The sequence below is a fragment of the Cryptotermes secundus genome, unplaced genomic scaffold (genome assembly GCF_002891405.2).
Source record: "Cryptotermes secundus unplaced genomic scaffold, Csec_1.0 scaffold39, whole genome shotgun sequence".
Lineage (NCBI taxonomy): Eukaryota > Metazoa > Arthropoda > Insecta > Blattodea > Kalotermitidae > Cryptotermes > Cryptotermes secundus.
In genome coordinates this window covers 247,556-268,424 of record NW_019723904.1, presented here as the reverse complement: position 1 = coordinate 268,424, position 20,869 = coordinate 247,556, and the positions used below count along the sequence as shown (strand labels likewise).

The following is a 20,869-nucleotide window of genomic DNA, read 5'->3' as shown; positions in this document are numbered from 1 at the left end:
CGTTGCATAATCCATATTTTCATACGATACATTTTTAAATATTTTATTCACATTCTAAGTACGGGCTGGACATCAGAGGAGTTGTGTTCGATTCCCGGCAGGGGCAAGAGAATTTTATCTTTCCCACAACATCCAGATCGGCTCTTCGGTCCACCCAACCTCCTACCCAATGAGTACATAGGGTCCTCGGTGGTAAAGCGACCAGGGTGTGAAGCTGACCACTGACCTCCATCTTGCACAGAGGTCAGTAACACGTTGATCTATACAACCTGTCCTCCATATTTCTTTGTGGTGTATTTCTTAACTGACCCAGCACGGGCATATATTTACTTTTACTTTATACTGCAGTTTCAAGTGTTCTCTCGGTTAAATTTTTGTGAATAGAATGTATACATTATATTTGTCATTTCTTATCCTTTCTACATGCAACACCCATCTAAATATTTTTGTTTAATCTTCTTAACAATATTAAGTATAGAATATCTGTAATGGTTCTAAATATGGCGTAGTAAGGTAAAGAGGTGGCCGGTCACGGTAGCCGAGCGGTCTAAGGCATGCACTGTCTTCGCTCGCTTGGAAACCCGGATCGTGGGTTCGAATCCTACTGAGGGCATGGATGTTTATGTGCGTTTTTCTGTGTTTGTGTACAGGTAGAGGCCTTGCGACGAGCTGATCACTCGCCCAAGGAGCCCTACCGAATGTGTAAGATCTAGAAAAACCGAAGTGAACGTAGTTCATGGAGGTAGGCCTAGGCCCACTGGGGCTGTAGTGCCAATAAAAAAAGGTAAAGAGGTAAAGGTAAAATTGCCCTTGTGCTTAACTAATTAATCACTATGCCATGAAGGCGTAGGAGGCGTGGATGTATAGCCCCACGTTTTCTTGACGTCCGCTCTAGTTGGAGCGCCCCGGCCACTTTGACTCCGGGGAAATAGCCCCCGGCAGTCAATGGAGAGGAGGCTGAGTGAGCCTCAGAGCCGGCCTGGACGACATATTGAATTGAAAATTCTTGCCCCTACCGGGACTCGAACTCCGATCCCTTGGTTGTCCAGCCCGTATCCAGTCGCTATACCGACTAGGCTATCCCGGCCCTGCCTATGGCGTAGTTATCTCTAAAAATGTGTTCCTTAACTTTTCTTAGGTATGTAAGTTTCTTCAATTTCCTCTTCTCCGTATTGTAAGCACTGTGCAACCTCAGAGATTTTCATAACCTCCCTTGATGAAATGTTCATATTTCGTAAGATTTGAGGTTTTCACGGCGGTGACTATGAAGAAAGCAGTCTTCTGGGATTTGGCACCGTGTATATGTGGTGTTAACCGACGTTTCGGAGGAGCGTATCGCCTCCATCTTCAGGGTAGAAGGAGAAATATAAGAACGTCGGTTAACACCACATATACACGGTGCCAAATCCCAGAAGACTGCTTTGTTCTTATTTTGTTTTCCCGAATACAGACAACAACAGAATGTCTTTATGAGTATTCATCCTGCAGTAGACTTATGCTTGCTCTGTGTATGGCTTTTGAGCCAAACCTACTTCCCACACAAACCTTGCAATGTGATCCGCGCCGCAAGTGGTAAAGTTGTCCCTGTGCTTAACTAAGTAAACGCTGCACAATGAAGACGTATGGGGGAGTGGATGTGTGGACCCACGTTTTCACGACCTCGGCACTATTTGGATGACAGTGGTCAGATTCGTCAACCACGGGGGAAGAGCCTCCGGTACCCATTGAATAGGAGTGGACGACGTGGAAAAGTGAAAATTCTTGGCCCTACCGGGATTGGAACTCAGATCCCTCGGTCGTCCAGCCCGTAGTCAGTTGCTATACCGACAGCCGCTACTGGTAACGAAAAGAAAACTTTATTCTCCAACAGTGAATATATTTGCCTGATTTACAAGTTAGTCATTTCCAGTGACTGAAATAAATATACATAATCAACGCAGCGCGGTGTTTCCAGTAATCCCTTGAAGGATATCTGCATTATTTAATATGATTTATTTGTTCTGAAGGTGCCCGGTTCGAATCCTGATCCAGGCTTTCCATGGTTGTATCAGCCCCTTCAGAGGAAATGCCTGGAATGGTACCTTAGAATCATACTACTTCCTATTTCTTCCCCTTCCTTTGCAGTCACTATTTACTATCGACTGATCCTCCGACGCTGTATTATCTGAGATGCTGGCACTGTTGTTGAATACACTACGTACAAATACAAAGAGACATGAGCCTAACCGATGATGAGCGGAAACAGAGAAAGGAGATGTCCACATTAAAGTAATTACGAACAGACTACGAACGTATTTTTTTTTCTTCGCGCTACAGCCCCAGTGGGCCTAGGCCTACCTCCATGAACTTCTCCGTTCACTTCGGTTTTTCTAGATCTTACATATTCGGTAGGACTCCTTGGGTGGGTGATCAGCTCGTCTCAAGACCTCTACCTGTAGACAAACACAGAAAAACGCACACAACTAAACATCCATGCCCTGAGTGGGATTCTAATCCACGATCCCGGTTTCCAAGCGAGCGAAGACAGTGCATGCCTTAGACCGCTCGGCTACCGTGACCGGCCTACGAACGTATAACATATTATATTTCCTATCCGTTAGTTCTGAAGGTGTCTGATATCCGCTGCTTTAAAAGAGGAGAGAGAAAGTCACTGAACTGGAGATGTACGACAGAGAGAATGTATGTTAGAACCTCGAAGCAGTTCCTTCATTTTAAATTATTTATATTTTCCACGTTAATCTGGATGGTAAGCTCTTAAGGTCATTAGCTAAATTTAAATTACCCTACGATTTTATTAGCGACTGGCTACGGGCTGAACGGCCAAGGGTTGGAATACAAGTCCCTGTAGGGACAAGACTTTCTCCACCAAGTCTCCTATCCAATGTTTGCCGCGGGTATTTCTCCGGTGGTAAAGCGACCGGGACGTGAAGCTGACCATTCACCTCTAACTGGATCCAAGACTAAGAATACATGGATCTATACATCCACTTCTACATACGTCTTCATGGTGTAGTGCTTAATTAATTTATTATTTTATTATGATGGGGATTGTTTCCATCAAATAAATTGTTATACGGTATTTAATTTGTATTGGAATTAACTTATTATAGAAATCCAGTCCGTTCGTACGAGGGAGTGTATGTTGTTTTAATCTCTTTTTGCAAGTAGGTTTAGCACTATACTTACTTACTTACTTACTTACTTACTCATGGAGCTGAGCCCTTCTTGAGGAGCCGCCAATTCTGCAGCTACTCAAGAATTTCCCAGCATTTTATGGAACCCGAAGGTTCCTCTCCGTGTTCACAAGAGCCCTCCACCGGTCCCTATCCTGAGCCAGATCCATCCAATCCACACCATCCCATCCTATCTCTCTAAAATTCATTCTAATATTGTCCATCCACCTACGCCTCGGTCTTCCCTGTGGTCTCTTAGGACATATTACAAAAGATTTAAATAAACCACTGTCGTAGTTTTTAGAAATCATTGCTACAAATAAATATTTGCAGTACAATTAGTTTCAACTCAGCGGACAGTACGACTAGAACATGGAAAGGGGTACGATTATCTCCGCCAAACAAGAAAGAAACTACGATAGAGAGAAAAGAGAAGAAGAAGAGGAAGAAGAAGTAGGAGAAATAATCACGAGGCCGCTTCCTTCTAAATAATTTCCAAGTAATTATTCATCATTCAACGCTAAATGGTGTAAGATACTGACAGCGTCGTTAAATAAACAACACAATTCCTTTAGTGGAAAATTTTATCTAGTGGGGTATACAATTTCCGTAATTTATTTTTGCACAGGGCCTGCCTCACTGACCCTATGACTGATTTACAGCAGATACACATCTGTTTTTGTATAATTAATCGCACGTACAAAAAATATATATACTTCACTTTGTACTTAGCATACTCCATCGCTTCGCATTAAAGATTAATGCTATATCGGGTTTCTGTACTATGAACCCGTCATGAGAAAACAGATAAAGTTTGATGTGAGCGTTATGAAAACCATCTTTCTTTTAGACTGATGAACCTAAACTAATTTCGTCGAATGACTTGTAGTGTAGATCTCACAATGCTACACTTCATAGAATTCAATGATTGCTTTCTGGGATATAACACACATACACAGAGACGGCATGGCTTTTTCAATATGAAGTCATTTGTTGAGAGGGATGCATACTCTCGTTGGCATCAAATGTGTAGGCGTACACAGGGATCTTTGGTTCCGCCTAACGAGATCTATAATTCATCAAATATTTGCAGAAATCCTGACAATAAATATCACCTTAAAGACAAACATATGAAGCGAAGTAAATTATTGTAACGGATCTCAAGTTAATACAAAATACGAGGGAGAGTCATTAAATAAGTCACAAATGGATACAAAACGTAAAAGAATGTGATATTTGAGCCTGGAAAAACATTTATTTCTCGACATATACTCCACCAACACTGATACACTTGTTCCATCGCTTTACCAGTTAGTCGAAACCCGCAGCACAGAAGTCTTTTGACTGTTGTCTCAGCCATTTCTGCGCCTCCGTTTTAACCTCTTCGTCATCAGCAAAACATTTGCCGCCAAGGTGGAACCGTTTAAAGCGACAAACTCTTGCCAACATAAACAGGAAACATTTCTTTATGAATATCCTTCGCATTAAGTTCTTTTGCCCACAGAAAAGGCGCTCATCAGAACGCTGCTCTTCAGCAATACACTGAATCGCGGTCGCCATTTTGACTACTAAAACAAGTCTCTGAACATGAACATGCGCGTCTGTTACCTAGACTGTCATGAAGTTGGACTGTGCTGCTACCTATTAATATACATAGAAAATGTATTACATCAATTACAGCTGTTTTACTTCCATTTTGTTACTAACTAACTCTTCCTCGTATATTCATAACATTAATGAGATTCAGGTAGCTCAGTAGCCTATGAGGTCCACTGAGGGATTTTAAGTGTAATTCTTTATGTGCGAAACGTTAAAATGATTCAAGTTGGTACAGAAATCGACTTCGATATTTTCCAAAATTCTATCCGAGAGCGAAGAATTAGTACATGCATAATTGAATTTATACATAAGAGCACATTTACATACACAGCGATAAACTGCCAGGTTCAATCGCGATCCATTTTAATCTAGACCACCCTTTTAAGCCATATTTATTTCAGACCCATTTTAATATTTTGCTCCCATATACACTTATGTTCCTTCTGCGGTTTCTTCCCTTAATGTTGTCCGACCAAAACTATGCATCTAGTTATATGTTTGTTAGGCTTCTGTACGCTATATGACCTGCCCATCTCGTATTTCTAGCTGCTCGTCACGTGATTATCTCCATTCTCTTGTTACATCCTGTTTTGTAGCCACAGCTGTTCTCGGTGAATTGTTGTCAGTCACTCAATCCATGTTATCAGAGACGGAGTTTTACATCCATACAAAACAAGGGGTTAATTATACTTACAATATTATTCTTCTCCCTCCTTGAGACGTCCCCTTGTAGCTTTAGATCGGCTGCAATTTGCATGTTCTCGCGGACCGTGAGCAATGGCTGTAGACGGTCGTCTTGTGTTATGTAGCAAGACAGACGCCGGAAGGCATCCATGTTCCTCTCCTCACCGTCCAGAATCACGGAACCAGTCACTCCTGTAATCCTGCAAAGAATCCCCACTGCCATTAATTTCGGTTTTCTAGACCGGAGCCGCTACTTTTCCATTCAAGTAGTTCCTCAGTTATCCTCACGAGGCCGAGTGGACCCCGTTCCAGACCCATTATTTATCAGAAAATCTGATAGCGTCGGGAATCGAACCCGGGACCTCTGGATCTGTAGCCAATAACTCTGACCACTATACCACAGAAGCGGTTAATCCTGTATCCATACTCGCAGAAATTAGCGTTACAAAGCGTTTGGATGGCTCCTAAAACGTTACGACGTTGGCGTGCAACAAGCGGGAGTAGTGGGTTTCTGGATTTTATCCTCCGGTACTCTAATGAGGACAACGCTTCAGAAACAGGATCAGTTTCCATCCTGGAGACACTAACTCTGTTGTGTCCGTTAGAAAGAGCTAATCCCAATCGCTGTCTCTTCCGAACCAAAGAGTATGTTAGTTAATTTCTGTCCGCGCCAGCAAGCTCAAGTGCTAATTAAGTCTCCAAGGTTTCTCGGCTATCGACCTTGGTGGATATGACTTCAAGTAGCTCATGTGGTAATATCGTACTTTCTCTTCATTTTAGGACCAGTTCAGGGTGGTGTGACAGTAATGTAGGTTTATAAGTGGATGTACAGTAGAACTTGGTTATAACGTCATCATAGGGACCTAAAAATAGTGTCGTTATAAACGAATGTCGTTGTAACCGAAATGGGCACTTCCACAATAGCCTTATGTTAGTCACGTAAAAATCTACCAAAAACCGAGTTAAAATGTTGCATTTTTTAGTGAAATACGTAGTTAAGTACAGACTAACGTAACATTAACGTGGAATTGCCCAAATGTGTAATATCAAAGACATATTACAGCGCTTTTCACTGACAATACACACCGCACTAATACTGTATATTAAAGGTAGGCCTACTCACCAAATTACAGTAGATTACATCAATTGTTGTGCCTTACTGTACCTAGATACGAGTACAGTAATCAGTTATCTTCATCTGTTTCCTGTTACTTGCCCAATACACACTTTCTAAATTACGTTCAATGTCCATATCAGAGAAATTCAGGAATGAAAATGACGTTACATACGAGGTTGATGCATTTGTGCATGTCGTACTAAGCAAGGTATAAAAACAGTTGCTTTATGAGGAATTAGTTCGTACCATTGAATATTTGACGCAATAGACAAGGTGTCGCAGAAACCGATGTTGCTATAACCAACTTTTACTGTATTTATTTCGGATCTCTTCCGGGGTGCTCTCTGTACTGGCGAAGGATTTCTTTAGTCTTTATAATCTTTCCAGATGAATGCCAACACAGTAATTTCAAATAGTCCACGGTCGCTCGCTTCTATATTGTTATATACAGACTGCACTAATCAGGACTTCCTTTTGTTAACCCCACGAGTCGAGTAGTTTGTTAAAAGTGCAAGGAGCCAAAACTGGACTTGACAAAGGTGCAAGGTCCTGTATGAGAAATGCGGTGTGCGAAGGGTGAAAAGTTCAGATTGTAATGTTGGCCTATCACTCACCAGATGTTCTAAACCTTAACATTTTCCGGCAACAAAAGAATGGTATGCCATTTGGTCAATAATCTTGAACGAATGCATTTGTGTATGGAACACATATTCTTCTTGCAAAATGTTAAAGTCCAAAGTTATGGTTATCTGTATTCAGTAGTTCACGAATGAAGGATTATTGTATGAATACTAATTAAGCTGGCAAAGCCGTATCGCGTTTGCAAGCTGGCTGCTCCTAGAGACGCCAGGTCACCACGTGTATGACTCAGGAACTGACTCAAGGTCCTGACAGAATGACTTCCAAGACATACTGCGTCAATATGGGACTGAAAGAATTATACAATTTCTGGATAGAAATGTAAAATTTGTTGTCTTATCTGCGAAGTTAAACTCTCTTCTTCTTCCTTTTGGAAGTTCCCGTTTCTCATGACAGGTTACAAAATGATCCAATATATTTTATATTGTACAAATATTATGCTTCGGAGACAAGATTCTGTCTCCTCCTTCAGGTATTAACGCGTTCAAATTCCCTAAATTTCTGATATGTACCTGGTTATACTATTTATGTAAATAAGATCTAAAAGTTAAATACGAACAGGACGATGGTTAATGTCCAGAAACGTGATGTTCTTATTAATCTACAATCGTCACAAAATTTAGAGCTTATATTTTACATGAATTATGGGCCAATATTCCGTGGATGAAAGTTAAGAAACAGGAAGAAAAATAAGAGTACTCTCTTTGAGGATGTTAAACCGCTTATTCTAATAGAAGTTTTCCAAGGCAGCCCATCGGAGGAACATACTGTCTTCAGGGTCGAAAAGTAAAAGAAGCAGAATATGAGTACCACAAAGCCACACGCCCTCTTCATCGGCCTTGGGTCGGTCACAACAAAACGGAAATAACCAGGTCTTAATGATATTCAGCTGAAACTGTTTAGTTGCGGAAGAAAACTGAAAAGTAAAAATAGTCCCTGAAGAAAGCAGTCTTCTAGAATGTGGTGCCGTGTAGATATTGTGTTAGCCGACGTTTCGGAGGAACGTATCGCCTCCATCTTCAGGATAGAAGAAAAAGGAAAATCCGCGAGCGATGAACCAGCGTGAATATGGAGACGATACTTTCCTCCGAAACGTCGATTAACACAATATCTACACGGCACCATATTCCAGAAGACTGCTTTCTTCATAGTCACCGCCGTGAAAACCTCAAATCTTGCAAAAAATAGTCCATAATTGTAAAAATAATAATTAGACCACTGAGTAATAGATTTTCTTCCTTGAACCTCAATCAGCGCACGTTCTACCTTGAGTAAGCGAGCTTGTGGAAGAAATGTCACGCTTTTTCAGCGAGATCTTGACTTTCCCCCTTGTGTCTAAAACAGGATTTACTTTCCAATGATGACGTCAGAGATATATGATGATAATGCAACCTCGAAGTTCTTTGACACAGTGCACGTGTAAACACAGCCTTAATATATACTCGTATATATATATAATTCGGTAAAATTTTGCCTTCGATTAATACTGTGAGCGAAGGAAAGCACCTACGGATGCCTGCATGATTGTACTTAAAAGCTAACTTTGCCCTGATTTCGCAAATGGGCTGAAGTTCTGCGATCAGACTTACGAAAATTGTCAGATTTCGGATTTTCTCGGCAACGTATTGTGTAACTCAGCGCACATGAACCGGTTTTCCTATTTTGCATACACGTATGTAAAACGTCACTAACGAGAAATCATAGTTCGTCGTTTCTGTTTTTGTTTCGTGACGGCTGACAATTTGTGGAAGTGTATTTTGTATATGAAGTATGAAGTACCGTATTTACGCATGTATAGGCCGCACATTTTTTTGCCAAAAATTCAAGAGGAAAACTGGGGTGCGGCTTATATTCGAAATATTCGAAATCACACTTCATTTAAAAAAAAATATATATTCATAATTAGTAATACAGGATGTTCTACTCCTGAAATAATATTCCAAGAAAATTATTTTTTCTATAATTTCTGTCTGAAAATTGTGCTGCGGCCTATACACACACGCGGCCTATATATGCGTAAATACGGTATATATGAAGTGTATATATAAATATTTGGAAGATTCCTTATCTTCAGAACGGACAAATAGATGCCCACATGGATTAGTGCGAGAGCTGTAGTCTGAAACCAGCAGGCTAGCCCAGTTGCACATTTATCAAGTGAATCTACACATTCCGACGACAATGTGTACGACATCTCCATGAAAATCATGAGACATATGTATCTGAGTATTCTGGACCTTATTTCTAGCAGTTCGGAAGCAACACAGTACGGCTTATTGCGGTGTACATGTAGTCCCCTGCCATTATCCGCCTCAACCTTCCTCAGAGAACGCCAGGAACATATCAGATATACACTTCAGATTCTACGGCCAGTGGAGGTATAGCGCTACCATTCACGACATCGACACTAGGTGATGAGTGGTCAGCTTCATACCCCGGCAGCTATACCCCGGGGGAAATCCCCCCCCCCCGGTACCTATTGGATTGGAGGCTATGTGGGCCTTAGAGCAGGTACTGACGCTACGAAGAAGAGAAAGCTTACCCGTGACCGTCTCGCCCGTAGCCAATCTCTATACCGACTGAGCTATCCCAACTCCTCTGGGTACATATAAGTTCCGTTTACTATAACGAATGTCGTCTTCTGGGATGTGGCGCCATATGTGAAAGGACAGTTCACATCTGTTCACCCTGGTTCCTCGCTCGCGGATTTTTCTACCCTGAAGATGGAGGCGATAAGTTCCTCTGAACCGTCGGTTCACGCAAGATCTACATGGCGCCATATCCCAGAAGACGGCATTCTTGATAGTCACCGCCGTGAAACCTCAAATCTTACATATATTTATTATTTTTATTGCTAGTGGGGTGGGACTAAGTCCCTTGTACAGCGGCCACTTCTGGCCTATTGTACTAGCCCCAGATGATAGGTGAGGGTGACTGTGGAGCAATTGGTGGAATGAAGATTGGCAGGGGAAACCGAAGTACTCGGAGAAAACCTGCCCCAGCGCTACTTTGTCCACCACAACTCCCACTTGACATTGCATTTACTATACTCTATCTAATTTGCATTTTCACTATTTTACAATGTTATCACTTAAGCCCTATCTTCTAGAAGTTCGTATATTCCAACCCTATCAAATACCCATCCATTTTTCCGCATTTTAACTATATATTTTAACTAAATTTGGCGGCATATTTTAGAAAAAATTAACACGTAAATAAGGGCCAATATCCATATTCGTAACAAGTAATAATGAATGTACCAATTGTCTCATGATGGCCTCTATGGCCTAAACACGTAGTAATAAATCAATATACAATATACCATTAGATGTTTTAGTTGCGTAGATGGAACTTCCTTAGCTAGAGGCCTTGCGGGTCGGCAGCGGTCTGCGGACCATCAGTTGTAAAAAGGGTGTAATTGTAAGACAGTATTTCATCATTAGGCGGGAAATAAATATTAAAACCTATGCTATGTAAATAGTTATTGAGGTATGAACTAGGTTGAACTGTTCGGGGTAGGGTCCAGTCATCATTTAACTAACCCCACAGAGCTGAGCCCTTCTTGAGAAGCCGCCAGTCGCTCAGCTACTCAAGAAATTCCCAACATTTTATGTAACCCGAAGGTTCATTACCGTGTTCACAAGAGCACTCCACTGGTCCCTGTCCTATGCACAGAAGAATCCAGTCCATTCTAGCCCATCCCATCCCTCTAAGATCCACTTTAATATTATCCCCCACACATACGTCTACATCTGCCTAGTGGTCTTGTTCCTTCTGGCTTTCGCACCAAAGCCTACAGGCATGTATTTTCATCCCTGTGCATGCTACATACCCCGCCAATCTCATCGTCCTTGACTTGATCATTCTGATTATACTTGGTGAAGAGTAAAAGTTACGAAGCTCCTCATTATGCACTTTTCTCCAATCTCCCGTCACTTCATCCCCCTCGAGTACAAATTTTTTCAACACCCTCTTCCCAAACACCCTCAGTCTATGTTCCTCCCTTAATGCCAGAGACCAAGTTTCACACCCACACAGAACCACAGGCAAAGTTATAGTTTTGTATATTCTAATGTTTATGTTTTTAGACAGCAGACGGGAAAACAAAAGGTTCTGGACCGAACGGTAGCAAGCATTACCCGAGTTCAAACCCCTCTTAATTTCCTCCTCAATCAAGTGTTGATTTGTTATTGTCGTTCCCGAATATCTGAACTGTGCCATATTTTCAAAGAGGATCCAATGGTTTCTTCTTTTAATTTCGGTTACCTAGAGGTCACCTTGGGCCTGTCAGGTAGCCGAGCGGTCTAAGGCATGCACTGTCTTCGCTCGTTCGGAAGCCGGGATCGTGGGTTCGAATCCCACTCAGAGCATGGATGTTTAGTTTGTTTGTGTACGTTTTTCTGTGTTTGTGTACAGGTAGAGGCCTTGCGACGAGCTGAACACCCGCCCAAGGAGTCCTACCGTATGTCTAAGATCTAGTAAACCGAAATGAAACGGAGAGTTTCATGGAGGTAGGCCTAGACCCAAAATGAGGGCTGTAGCTCCAATGAGAAAAAAAAAACAGGTCACCTTCAGCAACATTGGACTGTTCATTCTCATGGTGCCTTTGCATGTGGTGTTCCTAATAAGCATCGGAAGAAACGAACACCCAGTCCCTCACTGAGACACATCGTTTAGAAACTTGAATATATAGGCTTGTATAACATCGCGTAGTCCGTTTAAAATGAACGGAAATTCGGACGAACATGACATTTCCTTTCTCAGGGTCGACGAATAAGTCAAGAAAGGAACCAGCATGAAACAGGTAGCAGCCGGTTCTTCTCAACCTTTGTACCGGACTCTAATTAGGACTTAAGCGCAAGACAGATGGAGCAAGAAATATCTGACGCAATAGACAGGACTTTCTCTCCTTGACCTTTACCTGTAACCAGAAAGAACATCTAGCAAAGTTGACTTCCCGGCTCCAGAAGGTCCCATAATGGCTATGAGTTGTCGTGGGGCAAATCTGCCGTTCAGTTCATGTAGAATCTTCTTCCGTCCTGGATAATCAAACAGATTAAGGTAGCATTATAACTTAGATCATAAACTGTTCAAGCAAAGAAAAAAACATTTTGTTGATTAAACAGATAATAAAACGGAGGGAGTTTCCTTTGATATGAAGCAGACTGCACAGAAAACGAAAACAAAAAAACAATGGGGTGCGTGGACACATAGCTAGGTGATCTCGTAAACCTCATGACAAAAATTAGATGGAGTTATACAGAAATATAATAAGGTGATGGCTTGAGGAACGTCCCCTCTAAGTGTGGGATGCAAGTGCGGAAACCTTGGGGTCTTCTGAACAGCAGATGAATTGCTCAAAAGCCTCCTTTTATTTCTTTTAAATGTAAGGAAAGCAGCATAATGTTGCCGGAAGTTCGTAACTAAGTTTTCAGAATGAAGAATACCGTCTTCTGGGATGTGGCGCCGTGTAGATGTAAACCGATTTTTCGGAGGAACGTATCGCCTCCGTCTTCAGGGTAGAAACATTGACCTGGTTCCTCGCTTACGGATTTTTCGACCCTGAAGATGGAGTGAATGCGTTCCTCTGAAACGTCGGTTCATACAAGATCTACATGGCCCCAAATCCCAGAAGATGGCAGACTTCATAGTCACCGCCGTGAAAACCTCAAATCTTAAATAAGTTTTTAGAATGGCTGAACAACAAAAATAACCATCATGTTAATAATAACAACTGGTAGCTATTGATAACTAAGTTTCGAAAGGTTTGGATAAAGGAAAAAGAAAAAAAACGTGTAATGTGGATAAAAAAGCAAATTGTGGAATTGTGGGTAGGCGCTTCTCACATGCTTGGTCTTCTGGGATGCACCGTCATGTAATCCAGTAGAAGTGTACGAAGCAGACGGGCTGCTTGATGCTGATTTCTTGCTTGGTTTACTTTTCGATCCTGAATATTTAGGCATTATCTTCCTCCGAAACGTCTGTGGGGTTACATCCCAGAAGAGAGCACTAATCATATTCAGGAAACCTTGCAACTAAATACACTTGGTCGTCCACTTACGACCGACTTCCGTTCTGACTGACAGGTCGTAAGTCGATCTGGTCGTATGTCGAATATATATTTATTAACAGTATTTTTTAACCGTTCTAATCTTTTTATCGTCTTTATAATTTATTTTTAAAAACTTTTACAATTTAATCATCTTTTATTTTTCATTTTTTGTGGTCGTAAGTGTAGCCGGTCGTAAGCCGACGATCACGTGTACCTAATACGTTTGGACAAAAGAAATAATATTAGGCCTACTCATTGAACACAACACAGTATTTCGCTAACTAACGTTATGATTGAGTGGTATTCTCGATTCCTGCTCGTGATGTTTCGGGTTCAGGAATCTTCTGGAAATGATCTTCACAGTGTGCATCCTGTTACCAGCCCAAACATATATGGCTAGCTTAGCGTAACACATTTGGCCCACAACAGCTATTGCGAATTGCTGAAGAGCAGAAAGGACAGAGAAAGCAGCTGATAAGACATCATTATAATAATTGCAGTTTCCCCAACACTGCAATAAGTTATTTTACTTTCATTAAGGCTTTCTTTTTACTTGAATGTTTGCCAGTTCTTATGCATGGGTATATAACTTGGTCTGTCTTCCAGCGTAGATTTAGGGCATCCGAGAAGTGATACGAAGAACATCTGGACTTAAGACGAAGAAAGTAATAGGAGAGAAAACTATAAAGAAGAGCTTCGTGGTTCGTAATCTAAACCAAACATGAGTAGGTTGATCAGACTGACAACGAGAAGGGAAAGATGAGTAGGACTAGTAGAATTCGTAAGAAAGGTGGGGAGTTGGTTCAGTACTTTAGGAGGCAAGCATTTGAAGAAGAGAGGAAAAATGGAAGGCCCAAGCTGGAATACTAATATTAAACATGAATATTAAAGAAGTAAAGTTAGTTTTAAAGGTTTGTATTGGATCAAGGAGAATGAGGTTAGCAGGTCATGTAGCACGAATGGTGGAGACGAGGAATGCGTATAGGCTATTGGTGGGAAAGCCAGAAGGAAAGAGACCACAGGGAAGGCCAAGGCGTAGGTGGGTGGACAATATTAGAACGGAAAGGCACCGTCGAACTTCTTCAGAAATTTGATAATTTTGAAATGAAAGTTATTTAATTATTTGTCACTCTCCTTGTTACGTTGATTGTGTGCCAGACGGTCCAGATACATCTTTCCATATGTATTCTAAGCTCATGGTTTCTGTTTTAATAATTCATTCAAATGTCATTTTCTATTCCAGGGTTTCCCACATTGGAAGTCACGGCCCCTCAAGGGACCATGAAGCTTTTCTCGTGGGCTGTAGAGAAATAGTCTGATAATTAAGATACTTAATAAATGTTAACCCTAAAAGGCCAGTTAAATCACAAACACACACAATTTAATGGGGAATAAATCTCCATACATATCATTAACATTTATTCTCTGGGAACTAATAAGTCACATTCTAGTTGCCGCTGTAGGTCGAGGGGCCTCAAACACTTCTATTCATATCGAGGGTACGATTGTTATAGTTTACTAACTAGCTCAAATTATTTAGTACAACTTACATTCAAATTATTGCACAACAAATTCTCCTAATTCACTTTTTCGCTATTGTAGGATTGCAGAACATCCCGATAAGAGTTATATCCTGTAATACTAAGTGAAATGGTACTCCCACACAAATTAAAATACCTTACCTTTTCTGAATCCAAGCGAAGCTGTAAATCCAATATTCTCAAATTGTATATCCACTGGTGTTCTCCGTGGGAGGCGGGAAAAAGTCTGTTGGTAACCATTTCCGGTGATTTTCACACATCCATTTCCTCCACTCTTGTAAGTGACAACAGTTGACTGTGTGGGTGTAGTTGCTTGCCGGAAGAACACGTGTGGTTGCACTGCTGCACTGTCCGATTGCTCTAACATTTTGCCTTTGTCTAATTCTTCAGTTCCAAATAGTTTGTACACTTCTGTTCTACAGTCACTGTGGGGCCAAGTTGTAATATTTACAAAGTTTCACCTTTACGTCGTGACACCTTGATTTCTTTTAACCGTCTCTCTTTCTCTGTTTAACGAAATGCTAATGTGTAAGTTTGAAACGCTTATCAACTTCTACTCATTAACTTTCCAAGCATCAAAATGATACGTTACAATGAATTGCGTTTACTCTTGTAGTTTCGCATTATTGCGGTTCTGCAGGAGTAAAGAACATAACTTTACCTTTAAATTATTAAGCGTATAAATTAAACACAGGTCGATTTTTCTGATGACAAAATTATTCTTTGTTAATGCTCACGTTTGTCCTAATTTTGACGTTCCGCGCACGCGAGCCGTAGTTCCGATGCGACAGTGTACGTGTATCTCTGCGTGACTAGACCGAGAGACAACACGGGGTTTCTTCCTCAACGTCTAATCAAGTTCTACAGAGTGAGCAGGAGAGGGGGAGATTCAAGAAGCTACTAACGGATTGTGGAAATATCACGTAATCAACACATGCATATATATACATGTACAAAATAACTGCAAATGGACTTTGGCTAGCTGTAATAAAATCGCTTCTTATCAAGTATGGAGCAGGCCTGCAGAGTGAGAGCAGTTATCTTGATCCGCTGGTGGGATTCCTGTTTCAGCTGGACATATCTTATCCGCCTGCTAAAACAAAGAAACACAACAAGTGTGAAAGTGTGGTACTTGAATGAGAATATGCAGGGGTACAGTGTACCCGTCGCTGTTGGAAATTAGAATATACAAACATGAGTCCAACTGCCCGGTCTTCGTCCTGGGTGTGATTGCTTTCCTTGTTAATATCGCAGTATGTAAAAAAGTAAAGTTGTCCCTTTGCTTAAGGAATTAAGCACTAGGCCTTGAAAACGTGTGGGGGAGTGGCTGTATAGACATTTTCTTCGCCTCGGCACTAGTTGGAGGTGAGTGGTCAGCTTCACATCCCGGCTGCTTTACCCCGTGGAAAGAGCCCGCGGTACCCATTGGATAGGAGGTTAGGTGGTTCCCAGAGCCAGCCTGAACGACATTGAGAAGAGAAAATTCTTGTCTCGAACACTCGATCGTCCACCCCGTAGCCAGTCGCTATACCTGCTGCGCTATCCTGGCTCTAATATCAAAACATTTAATAGCCCAAATTAAAAACAGTAATGAAACTAAAATTAACGAATTGCAGTTTATTAATGTAATTTAAAAAAATGAGGATTGATGGTTTGAATGACATCTAAAACTTCGCAGCAGCTAACGTGCTTATTGGTAGGACTACTGACTCTGTTTCTTAATGTCCATGAGAGTTCTTGGTTGTGTTCGGGTTAAGGAACATATAACAGAGTGACGCTTTATATGTGCGTTGGTTGTAACAGTAAGGGCGACCGCAAGCGACCCCCGTAGTCTAGGGGTAACGTTACCACCTCATGACTCAAGGTACGCGGATTCAAACCCGGCGGAGGTCGTGGAATTTTTAAGGACGGAAAAAATCAGGGAACAAGTCCTCCGGGAGGGACTTTAAGCCGTGGGTCCCGTGTCGTAGCTTTACGGCACGTAAAAGAACCTCATGCCTCAAGGAGGTCTCTGAGCCAAATTACAAGGAAGTTTCCCGCCCAACAATAGTCTCTAACGCATCTGGTAGATGGGGGAAGCATCTAGATACCGCTGAGCCAGTAGAGGCCGAACTCGCTGGCTGAGTCGGGACTGATGGCACGCACCAGTATCGGTAGAGTATAGAGACTGGTTGAATATCACAGGGGGACGTACAATGGACCAACAGTTGGTCTAAGTGCAGGGGGAAACCCACCCCATCCAATAATAATAATAATAATAATAAAGGGCGACCGCACACCAACTGCGCCAAGACAAACATCAAGACGTGAGACAAAAGACGCAGTCTTGCTTCATTCGTTATTCGTCAGCATGAAGCTGACATCAGTATCATGACTCAGATCGGTGTGCAGCGGTTTTCATAATGTCATTCGTTTCAACTGTGCCCTTTTCTTTGCATCATGTCGCAGACATCCTGTCTTGACTGTTATATGTCTTGACGCATGAACATGAACAGACACGAATGTATTGACAACGGAAACTAATAACAGAATAAAAGTGTTTCCTTGTTATAGGGATATGGATATTTGTGTAGATTCCTCATGGTCTTATATGTTCATTGCTTAGTGGACAATAAAGAACGTTAGAAGTTGGGCTTGGAAATATGGATAGGACGCATACGGCTGAGGATGAGGTCAGATGTTGGGTTGTTTTGAACAGGCAATAAAATATTGGATTGCAGAAAATAATGTGGAATTTCTTGAGTGACAGTGGTGTCTCAAGAAGGACTATGCTTCATGGCATAGTGCTTAATTAATTAAGCACAAGTCTAGCTTCACCTTTAATAGCGTGTGCCTGCCCATGCGTGTGTGTATATTTGAATTTAGAGGCACATCAGCATTCAAGACTCCTTTCGTCTATCTAACATTTATATGAAATTACGTAATCCAGCACACGCTGATGTTAGTTAGTTAGTTAGTTAGTTATTGGAGAGGGTGGGTTTCCCCATGCATCGCGACCAGTTTGATCTATTGTGCTTCCCTCTATGATATTCTACCACTCTCTATACCCTACCGATATTGGTGCGTACCATCAGTTCCGACCGGGCCAGCGAGACCGGCTCTACTAGCTGAGAGGTATCTATAATGCTTCCCCCATCTACCAGAGGTATTAGTGACTGCTGTTGGGCGGGAAACGTCCGCAATTTTGGCTCAGTGATCTCCTTTGGAGGTACGAGGTTCTTTTACGTGCCGTAAAGCTACGACACGGGACCCACGGCTTAAAATCCCTCCCGGAGGACTTGTTCCCTGAAATTTTCCGCCCTTAAAAATGCCACGACCTCCGCCGGGTTTGAACCCGCGTACCACGAGTCATGAGATGGGAACTTTACCTCTAGACTACGGAGGCCGCTACACGCTGTTGTTACTATTGGCCCATGATCGCCAAACAACAAAACTGCCTGAGAGTAAAATTGTTATTTTCAATCCAGTTCTCGCTGCTAAAATGATAGCAGGCTGTATAGAGGTCTGTAGATAAGATCATAGAAATCGTGTTGGAAATCTTAGATAGAGATATTTCTGCACCTTAGAAGCTCGAGGCGTAATAATGACAAAATAGCATAGGAATATGCGTAGCTCTCGTGAACACCAAAAATTTAGAAACTATGGCGGTCTTCGTCAAGGTTGTTGCGCACTGTACTGTAGATATGCTACCCAGCCTCCGATCTAATGTGTACCGGGGGTTTTTCCCTGGGGAGGAAAGCAGCCGGGGCGCTTCACCTCCAACTAGTGCCGAGGTCAAGAATACGTAGGTCTGTACATCCACTCCCCCACTCATCTTCATAGTCTACTGCTTAATTAGTTAAACACAAGGAAAACTTTTCTTTTTTCCGTGGCACTACAGCCCCATGAATTTCTCCGTTCACTTCGGTTTTTCTAGATCTTACACATTTGGTAGGACTCCTTAGGCGGGTGATCTGCTCGTTGCAAGGCCTCTACCTGTATACAAACACAGAAAAACGCACACACAAACTAAACATCCATGCCCTGAGTGGGATTTGAACCCACGATCCCGGTTTCCAAGCGAGCGAAGACAATACATGCCTAGGGACAACCTTACCTTACCGTAAATATGAAATGTACGGTATCCTGCATCTTAAAATTGGCATTGGACCAGAACGTGTGAAACAAGGAAAGGTGCACCAGAGAGCGAGAAAACGGGTGATGACCAGCAAGCAACAGATACAAGCGAACAACTTATGGGAAAGGGTGTGACCGCTGCGCCTTCCTTCCTCATGGGCTAAGCAGGACAGCCACTTGTACTAGCGGCTTCTCTGCTCGCAGTTTGTTGCACCGTGTGTGGGAGTCCACTCCGCTTGCCAGGAACATCTAACATCCGCAAGAAAATATGCAGAAATATATCGGTCGAACTCGATCAGTTACCGAGTCTCCACGCGAAGTTGCTTGCCTAGCAGCGGAATTAGCTGTAGTTCGGCAGTAGAAATGCTACTGAAATTATGAAGGTGACCAGAGAAGGAGTCCGGCCTTCATAAAATACAACACATCCCGTCGAACCTTGAACACATGAACCACCAACATACGCAGACTTGTGGTCCGTGTGGGCGGAAAGGAGTTTCAAAGTCTGAACACTAAACAAAGTCTAGACAATCAGACGAGTCACATCGCATGTTGGAACTGTATGATACGGCAAGTTGAAATGGCAGGCGGCTGCGAATAATGTGCGATAATCGTATATTGCCGGTCACGGTAGCCGAGCGGAATCGTGGGTTCGAATCCCACACAAGGCATTGATGATTGGTATGTGTATGTGTTTATTCTGTGTTTGTGTTGTCAGGAGTTTAGGTAGAGGCCTTGCGACGAGCTCATCACTCGTCCAAGCAGTCCTACCGTCCGTAAAATGATCATCAAAGTGGAAAATCACAGGCCAGGGCCCAAGGGTGCTGTAGAACCATGAAAACAAAAATTGTATATTAGTCGTAAGTAGGGATTTCTGGGTGTTTGGACTTCGCACAACGTCCGGTCCACAGTGGCCGCGCGGTCTGAGACATGAAGTATATTCGCTCGCTCGAACGCTGGGATCGTGGGTTCGAATCTCAGTGAAGGTATTGATGTCTATGTGCGTTTATTCTGTGTTTGTGTTGTTATGTGTAGGAAGCGGCCTTGTGACGGACTGCTCACTCGTTCTAGGAGTCCTACCGTCTGTGTAAAATGATTACGAAACTGAAGAGAGACCAGGCCCTAATGAAGGGCTGTATAGCCATTGACGAATGAACATCGTCCGGTATTCTGCAGTGTTCTTTAGAATACCAGAAGACGGGCGAAGCGCATAAACCCATCGTCAGGCCCCTGTAGAATCTACACGTACGTCGATATTAAGTTGTTCTAAAAGTGACCGTGCCATAGCTCAAGCGGTTAGTTGTCTGCTTGCGGCCCGGGTTCGAGCCCAGGTCATGTTATGTAGGATTAATGGTGGACAAAGTGGCACTGGGGTAGGTTTTCTCCTAGTACTTCGGTTTTCCCTGCTGGTTCTCATTCCATTGATTGCTCCATCATCTGTGTATCATCCGTGTCAGTAAATCCAGTCATCAAATCCAGAACCCGTTGTTATTAGTCACGGAAATCCGGAAAACTGAGAGAATAGAGACGGAAAACCGTAAACGTGGGGATAGGCAGACAGCGATGTCGATCCAGGAGGAGCAGCGACAGGCGTCAACGAAGGAGAGCGAGTTGCAGACGAATTGACTGCGTTATTTATTTTTGGAAGGGGAACAAGCAGCGTCTGGTCGAATTCGCTTCAGTTAAATGCGTATATGATGCTACTCCGTTGTAACGCATTTCGCATTGCTTCGCTCCTTCATCTGTACCAAAAGCGACAGAATGAAACTGTGTCGGACTCCCGAATGCCGAATGGGAAATTCTTCTTCTTCTTCTTCTATGGCGCAACAGCCCGATGTCGAGCCTTGGCCTCCCTTATCAAGCCCCTCCATTCCTCTCTATCCTGCGCTGCTCTCTTCCAGTTCCTTACGCCCAGTAAAAAATTTTCAGCCTCCACAAGTGACAAGAGGGC

At 42.5% G+C, this 20,869-nt stretch overlaps 2 protein-coding genes across 2 annotated transcripts in view; one reads left to right on the top strand and one right to left on the bottom strand.

Annotated features, from left to right (window-relative positions):
• The window catches only part of LOC111861910 (ATP-binding cassette sub-family G member 1), a 233,759-nt gene that overhangs the window by 24,664 nt on the left and 188,226 nt on the right, over positions 1 to 20,869 (top strand). The window lies entirely within an intron of this gene.
• The window catches only part of LOC111861911 (ATP-binding cassette sub-family G member 1), a 65,627-nt gene that overhangs the window by 36,889 nt on the left and 7,869 nt on the right, over positions 1 to 20,869 (bottom strand). Inside the window, exons 2-4 of the mRNA XM_023846870.2 lie at positions 14,947 to 15,898; positions 12,134 to 12,251; positions 5,467 to 5,656 (exon numbers count right to left, since the gene is read on the bottom strand). Coding sequence (XP_023702638.1) covers positions 5,467 to 5,656; positions 12,134 to 12,251; positions 14,947 to 15,172 — 534 coding nt within the window. The 5' untranslated portion in view covers positions 15,173 to 15,898. The remainder of the gene's footprint in view (positions 1 to 5,466; positions 5,657 to 12,133; positions 12,252 to 14,946; positions 15,899 to 20,869) is intronic.